At 45.1% G+C, this 8,587-nt stretch overlaps 1 protein-coding gene and 1 pseudogene across 1 annotated transcript in view; one reads left to right on the forward strand and one right to left on the reverse strand.

Annotated features, from left to right (window-relative positions):
• Window positions 1-90: 90 nt before the first annotated feature.
• On the forward strand, window positions 91-1,892 carry LOC100941511 (annotated as a pseudogene).
• Window positions 1,893-7,174: 5,282 nt separating this feature from the next.
• PWP1 (PWP1 homolog, endonuclein) overlaps window positions 7,175-8,587 on the reverse strand; it is a 16,324-nt gene continuing 14,911 nt past the window's right edge. Inside the window, exon 15 of the mRNA XM_003783272.3 lies at window positions 7,175-7,528. Within this exon, the coding sequence (XP_003783320.1) occupies window positions 7,419-7,528 (110 nt within the window). The 3' untranslated portion in view covers window positions 7,175-7,418. The remainder of the gene's footprint in view (window positions 7,529-8,587) is intronic.

Below are 8,587 nucleotides of genomic sequence, written 5' to 3' on the forward strand. Positions count from 1 at the left end.
CCCCCCCGGAGACAGCCAGCCCCTGGGCTCCTTGGCCCCGCGCCCCCTACGCCCTTCCCCAGCCTTGAAAGCGCTTTTCCCGGGTCCAAAATGCTCAAGAAGCAGCCGACGCCCACCCAGCTGAACCCGCCCCCGACGGCTCCGCGGTTAACTGGACTATCCGCCCAGACTGACCTGGAGGCCGGGCCGACGCTGGAGAGCTGGAGCTTGAGGAGCAGCCGCGGAAGGGCCCTGAGGCCTTTCTTACCCAGAGGCGGAAGGTGGGAGGACAGAAGGCTGACGACCTGGAGATGAGTGAGCTGGGGGCTGGCAGGGGCGGCCTGGTGTTCTAGGCCTCCCACAAGCCTTCCCGTCTGCTCAAGGCCAGAAAGCTAATTCACCTGGAGATCAAACACGCTTCACCTGGAGATCACACGCGCGTTGGAAGCAGATCCTAAGGGAGCTGCAGGTGGTGCGGGAGCGCAACTCGCCATACGTGGTGGGTTCTGTGGTGCGCGCTGCAGAGACTGCCCTGGAGCGAACGGATGGGGGGTCGCGAGACTAGTGTCTGCCCTGGAGCGAACGGATGCGGGGTCGCGAGACTAGTGTCTGCACCGAGCATACGGATGGGGGGTCGTGAGATCAGTGTCTGCACTCAGCTTAAGGTTGGGGGTCGTGAGATCAGTGTCTGCACTGAGCATACGGATGGGGGGGTCCTGGGATCAAGTCCTGAAGAAAGCTGGAAGAATTCCTGAACAAATTTTAGGAAAATATAGCATTGCTGTAATAAAAGTCCTAACATATCTGAGGGAGGGAGAAACAAGATTATGCACAGAGATGTCAAGCCCTCCAGCATCCCAGTCAGCTCCATGGGGAGGTTAAGCTCTGTGACTTTGGGGTCAGTGGGCAGCTCATCAACTCCATGGCCAACTCCTTCCTGGGCACAAGGTCCTACATATCACCAGAAAGAGTCCAGGGGACTCGTCACTCTGTGCAGTCGCACATCTGGTGGAGATGGCGGTTGGGAGGTATCCCACCCCTCCCCCAGATGCCAAGGAGCTGGAGCTGATGTTTGGGTGTCAAGTGGAGGGAGATGCGGCTGAGACCCCATCCAGGCAAAGAACCCTGGGGCGGGCCCTCAGCTCATGGGGAATGAAAAGCTGACCTCCCATGGGAATTTTTTTTTTTTTTTTTTTTTGAGACAGAGTCTCACTATGTTGCCTCAAACTCTTGGGCTTAAGCGATTTTCTTGCCTCAGCTTCCCAAGTAGCTCGGACTACAGGCGCCCACCACAATGCCTGGCTATTTTTTGGTTGTAGTCGTTATTTAGCAGGCCGGGTTCCAACCCACCAGGCCCAGTGTATGTGGCCGGGGTCCTAACCACTAGGCTACAGGCGCTGAGCCTCCCATGGCAATTTTTGAGTTGTTGGATTACCTAGTCAATGAGCTTCCTCCCAAACTGCCCAGTGGAGTATTCAGTCTGAAATTTCAAGATTTCGTGAATAAATGTTTAATAAAAAATCTGTCAGAAAGAGGAGATTTGAAGAAACTCATGGTTCATGCTTTTATCAAGAGACCTGACACAGGTGGCGCCTGTATAGCTCAAGCGGCTAAGGCGCCAGCCACATACACCAGAGCTGGCAGGTAGCCGGGCATTGTCCCAGGGCACCTGTAGTCCCAGCTACTTGGGAGGCTGAGGCAAGAGAATCACTTAAGCTCAGGAGTTTGAGGTTGCTGTGAGCTGTGATGCCTCAGCACTCTACCCAGGGCGATAGCTTGAGGCTCTGTCTCAAAAAAAAGAGAGAGAGAAAGAGAGAGAGACCTGATGCTGAGGAAGTAGATTTTGCAGGTTGTCTCTGCCCACCATCGGCCTTAACCAGCCCAGCACGCCAACCCCTGCAGCAGGCGTCTAAGCAACTGGGAAGCAGCAGGGAGGGAGTCCCCTGCCCAGGGCTGGGCCACGCTGCTTTCAGCCTCTTTCCCACACCTGTCTCTGTTCAGATGGAATTTCACCTGTGACAAAGGGTGAAACCATTATGTGTATGATGATGATGATCAGAACATGTGCCAGGCTGAATTACAGTGAAGTTTTGGTGACGGTGGGTAGTCATTCTTACAACTGCATTGCAGTTCCCATTCTTGGACTGGCTGGGATTCTTGGACGCTTGGTGGCACTTCAGTCTTGCCGGGCAGACTTTCTTTCTGTGTGAGTAGGAGGGAGCCTTGTGAGATCTTTCACATGCTTTGCTGCTATGAAAATGAGCAACAGAAAGTGGCACATCATGTTATTTTATTATCATTTTTGCTTTTGACATAGAATTCAGCAGTTTGCATCAAAATCTGGCCAGAGCCCTTCACTGCCATGATAGCTGGGGACTTACCAGTTTGTCTACTGTGGTGATTTGTTGACTTCCAGTTGTATTTCTAAATTTATTTTTAAATACACTTTGTGGGATTTTTTTTTTTTTTTTTTGTAGAGACAGAGTTTCACTTTATCGCCCTCGGTAGAGTGCCGTGGCGTCGCACAGCTCACAGCAACCTCCATCTCCTGGGCTTAGGTGATTCTGTAGCCTCAGCCTCCCGAGTAGGTGGGACAACAGGCGCCCGCCACAACACCCGGCTATTTTTTGTTGTTGTTGCAGTTTGGCCGGGGCTGGGTTTGAACCGGCCATCCTCAGTATATGGGGCTGGTGCCCTACCCACTGAGCCACAGGTTCCACCCACTTTGTGGGATATTAGTGGTATACTTTGGCTAGTGTTTCAAAAATGGTGGAGTTGTTTTGAATGTCACAAATCAATCAAGGCTTTAAAATGTGTCAGATTTATCTTTCCCTATATCCAAATACCAATGCTATCGTAAAGATGTATAGTGCCTAAAAAATGTAAGAAAATCCTTTAAAACATTTTAATCCAGATTTTTAACAAATCTAATCTCTTATTCTAATAAATATACTATGAAGTTAAAAAAAAAAAAAAAAGAGAGAGATCCTATTTCCTCAGCCTCCCATGTAGCTAGGACTATAGTCGCCTGCCACAATGCCTGGCTAATTTTTCTGTTTTCAGTGGAGACATGAAAACAGGGTCTTTTTTTTTTTTTTTTTTTTTTGAGACAGAGTCTCTCACTTTGTTGCCCTCAGTTTTACCCTAATTTTCTGGATGTTGAAAATCAAGTTCAGAAGTTAATTTTCTGCATTTCATGATCATTGGTTTGCTGCCTGGGAGCATTTTTATAAATGCATATGTCTCTCCTCCAGGGGCCTTTTTCATGTTATTCTACATGAAACAAAACTATTTTGACTCTGCTGTTTTTTGGACCCTTCATTTCAGGCTGCATCACTCTGCTACCTATACTATTTACATGTTGGCACCGGGGCTGTGAAGGGTATTTTTCATAAGTAAAGGACACATTTGTAGGCCACTGCTCTTAATTGGCTAGAGCCAAGGGCACTTGGCTATGAAAAATGAATTATTCAAAACCACGTGAGATGACATTCTATTAGAGACATTTTGGGTGTGTGTCTGTCACCTTGGGTAGAGTGTTGGGATCTTAGAATACCTTAACACTTATTTGTGGCCTTCTACCCTTTTATGGTATTGTCCGTTTAACTTTATGGACACCTTAAACCCACATCACACGGTTACCTTTCTGCTTACTGCCTTTGTAGTGGGTGTGAAGTATCTCACTGTGGTGGCTTTGACTTGCATCTCCCCTGACCACTGCTTAACATCTTTCTAGTGCTTATTGGCTTGATGTCTTTCATCAGTTTTGGAAAAATTCTTAGCCATAATCTTTTTGGATATTGCTCTCCCTTATCCCATTATTTTATTTATTTTTTTGAGACAGTCTCACTGTCGCCCTCAGTAGTGCTGTGGTGTCACAGCTCAGAGCAACCTCAAAAACTCTTGGGCGTAAGTGATTCTCTTGCCTCAGGCTCCCAAGTAGCTGGGATTACAGGCACCTGCCACAATGCCCAGCTATTTTCTTTTGGCCAGGACTGGGCTTGAACCCATCACCTCCAGTATATGGGGCCGGCACCCCATTCTTTGAGCCACAGGTGCCGCCCACCTTGTTGTAGTTATCGTTGTTTTAGCTGGCCGGGCTCTCTAGCCCACCAGAGGCTGGCACCATAACCACTGTGCAACAGGCGCCAAGCCCCTTATCCCATTCTGATTCTAATTACATGTATTTTAGACTTGTACCATGCCTGACATGCATCCTAGACTTATTTATACACTTATTCTCTTTTTATTGTATTTATTTCTCTTTTGATCCTTATTTCTTAGTATGCTTAATAATTTTTACTGGAATGCCAGATTGTGTATGAAAAACTATAGCAGCTGCAGATGAAATTATCCTCTTCCAGAAAGATTCACCCTATCCTCTGGCAAACTAGAGCAAGGACACTACAGTCCAGTCAAAAACTGAGGTTATTCAAGGCAGGGCTTCAGGTTTTATAAAGTTGGCTCTACCTCTGGTTTACCTCAGGGTTTGAATTCTTTGAGAGATCACAGTGAGTGCCTGGAGGGTTGTTAGAGACTTTCCTCTTTGAGGTTCTGAAGCTCAGTTTTCGTCTTTCCAGTTTTGTGACAGCTGAATGCTCTGCTATACCTTTCAAGTTTTTTTCCCCTAAACTTCTTAAATTGTACAACATAAGAATTGGTAAATGCTTGAGAAGAAAACCAGCATAGTGTGAGGGGTCATTTCTCTGTCCCTTCTCCCAGCATCTTTGTCCCTCAAGTCCTGGCTGCCTTGGAGATACTCCGGTGACTCCAAGTAGAGGCTGCATGCATTCTATTCAGCTGCTCTGTTTTCGGTGGCAGAGCAGTATAAGCTATTCTGTCACAGCTAGAAATGGAAAGTATACAAGTATTTTTGAACCTGAATTCCTTTTTTTTTTTTTTTTTTTTTTTGAGACAGAGCCTCAAGCTGTCCCCCTGGGTAGAGTGCCGTGGCATTACAGCTCACAGCAACCTCCAACTCCTGGGCTCAAGCGAGTCTCCTGCCTCCGCCTCCCAAGTAGCTGGGACCACAGGCGCCCGCCACAACGCCCGGCTATTTTTTGGTTGCAGCCGTCATCATTGTTGTTTGGCGGGTCCGGGCTGGGGATTCGAACCCGCCACCTTAGGTGTACGTGGCTGGCACCTTAGCCGGTTGAGCTATAGGCGCCGAGCCTGAACCTGAATTCTGAATACTTATTCTGACAGTGTATATTTTTTCCTGTTTTATTAACTTGTCTTGAAAAGACCCCTCCACCCCAAAAGTATATATTTAGTACATCACCTTTATTAAAAACAGCTTTGTAATATATAGTTGGGGTTATTCTGAAAAATCGAGGCCTTACTGTTATGCCTGTATAATGTTCTACACACCCAAATAAGTTGGTATTTCTACTTTATGAGCCAACTGGTCTCAGTGAATTTGAATTCAGGATATAATTAGCTAGAATCTACCTACATTTGGTTAGAATTTAAAAATTAGTAACACGGTCTTTTACTTGGACAGACATGACTGGTTGCACAGCATCTCCATGTGCTACTAAGGAAAACACCAATCACCAACAGTCTGTCAGCGATGAGAGAGCCACAGCTCATTCCTCCACGCCACACCTGACAGGCAACACTAATCACCAATGAGCTATCAATGATGAGAGAGCCACAGCTCGCTCCTCCACGCCACACCAAACAGGCAACACTAATCACCAATGAGCTATCAGTGATGAGAGAGCCACAGCTCGCTCCTCCACGCCACACCAGACAGGCAACACTAATCACCAACAGTCTGTCAGCGATAAGAGAGCCACAGCTCGTTCCTCCACGCCACACCAGACAGGCATTCTCTCTTAGGCCACAAGTCTTTGGGTCAGGTCTGTCCACACTTACGTGTAACACATTCCCATGGTAGGAAGCGATGGGAACTCCTTCCTCAGTCTATATGACAATTGAGACTCTAGTTCAAGTCTATAATCCTGGCTTGGATTTTGATCCTGTTACTCAGTCTTGAGCTTGACCACTTCTACTGCCTGCCGACTCAGAGGTCTCACCCACTCACTGCCTGTGCTGGCTTTCCGCTGCAACTACCAGGCTGGGCCAGCATTCTTCCAGTCCCAGATGTTCATTTATACGCTATCCAACAGCTTCAGAGGCATGCTGTTTTGCCTCTGAGAGCATCATCTGCTTAGCATTCATCAGGCTAGTACTTTCAAGTTGGAAACAGAAGTGTCAACCCCACTTGCCATTTGTTACTTTTGTTATGTATTAACTATGAATTCTTATTGTTTATTTTAGTCAGATATGTATGACTACATAAAATAGGCATAGCTCAGACCTTTTCCTGAGAAATAAGTCCTGGAAAGATATATTTTTTAGAACTATTCTTTATAGGAAAAACAGCCAATTTGAGAGAAAATTAACTATTGAGTTTACACCTGAGAGAGGTTTCCTTACAGCTGCTATTTTTAGTGATCTGGGGCTTGTTGTGATAGCTAACAGCCAAATCAAAAGAAAGCAGTCACTCCCCTCTTTAATCTTTTTAATTCAGACATCTGTCCTTTGTAGAAAGAGAGGTTTTAGTGAGTTCAAGTTGCTACACCAATGACATTCTGCAGTATTAACACTTAAATCACTGAAGTCACATTCATGAATTACACAGGCAACATTAATGGCTCATGAATTGATTACTCTTCTACCAACTTAGGGTTGGTCCTCATAAGTCAAACTTTTACTACCTGCTACAATTCCTACTTAATAAAAAGACAATCTATAATTGATATCATTGTTATCCCTTGTTAGGCAGAGAGCAACGATTTTCCTTATTTCAGTGAATCCTCACCCACCCCTTCCCCTTAATAGCACTCACACAGAACATGTGTTATTTTTGAAGGTGAATGAATGAACAGTCTGCCTCGACTTTCTGATGACATGACGCTGCATGTCACTTCTTCTTACCAAATTCTAAGAGTAGCACTGGGAGCACTTCTAAATCATAGCATCAATTTGAGAACAGTCTGCAAAGTGGAGTCTGTCGGCACCTGCCTGTTTGTGGACTCCGGTGCCACATCACAACTTTTCCAGGTCCAGGTGTGCCCACCTTGTAAGATCACAGGATTTTCCTCTTTTGAAACTATAAATTACCACCTTGTTTACAAACCTAGCTTACCTGTGACAGATGGTATGTTTAAGGAATTACTTTAAAAAAAAGAATCTTTTTTTATTACTCTTTTTAAGAAATGCAACAAGAGTCCTCTACACCACCTGTCTGAAATACAGTTGTGAAGACCGGCTTTGTCTGTGTTGTCACTGCAGCTGCAGGATGGACCGTCAGGCAGCTGGAGAGGAATTTTCAGTCACTCCACCTGGCTGCTGCTACACATGGAACATTCTTAGGCCAGGTTTTTAACTCTCAGTGAGGCTTAACCAAACTGGAAAGTACATGATCTTCCTTAAGACTCCATTGGTGTGTCTGAGCTCCTGCTCCCCAAAGGGCCATTAATAGAGGAATTTCTTATGTTGCTGAGAACAAGCCTCTCTCGTCTTCCAAATGCTTCATTTACTAAAACACAAACAGTTGAGAAACTATAAGAGAGCAGGAAGTTAAGAGACAGTGTAAAAAAAGACTAAAATGTTGAGCAATGAGGTTCTCTGGGGCAGAAATACTGTTTATGAAAATACATTGAAGTAGCACTTTACAAAAGGGAAAGTAAACAACTCAGAAACTGAGAAGTCAGTGTTTTGAATGAAACGAATCATTTCTAAAAATGGTCTAATGTGCTCTAAGATTCATCGAATCTGGCTTGATAATGGATGTCCTATCCTTCATAACAGTGAGTCCCTCTTTACCTTATTCTACTTCTGATTGTTTCCCTCTTTTTTTTTTTTTCTTTGCAGTTTTTGACTGGGGCCGGGTTTCAACCCACCAGCTGTGGTATATGGGGCTGGTGCCCTACTCCTTTGAGCCACAGGTGCCACCCAGATTGTTTCCCTCTTTAATGTGACCAGCACAGACATTTTGGATTTAGAGAGTATATGTGTGCACACTCACACCCTCTATGCCCCCAGAATGACCCAGAGAGAAATCTGAGGAACCTTCTGCATGGGAGGGAAGATTCAGGAATCATATGGTGGGGATGTATTATCTCTGTGGCAATAGAGCACAGCAGATTACCTGAAAGTAATAAGCAGGTAGGATCCCGTGGAGGGAGAGTAGTGCACCTTGCGGAAAGCTGGATTTTGCAGAAAGTAGTTGATTGAGACAAGGGCAGATTTATTTACATTTTGGTAAGTGGGAAGGGAAGGGCCATTCTTTGAGACCACTTCCTTCCAGCTTTCTCAGAAAATCTTTCAATTTTAAGATTCGTATTTGTTTTTAAAATCATAAAACTCTCTGAATATGGTAATAGATATTTAAAATGATCTATTCTTAAAGTGTGAAGACAAGCTTATTTGTGAACCTGAACACTGCCAAGTTACATTTGACCTTGTCTATTTCCTGTGTCGATCACACTGCTTCTGCTCTCTACCTAAGGTATTCAAGTCACACGTTCTGTGTTCATCCTTACAGAATTCATTCAGAAAGAAGTGATAACAAAGATTCTTTTTTGTTTTTTTTTTT

This window comes from Otolemur garnettii, unplaced genomic scaffold, assembly GCF_000181295.1.
Source record: "Otolemur garnettii isolate 467f Iridium unplaced genomic scaffold, OtoGar3 scaffold00007, whole genome shotgun sequence".
Lineage (NCBI taxonomy): Eukaryota > Metazoa > Chordata > Mammalia > Primates > Galagidae > Otolemur > Otolemur garnettii.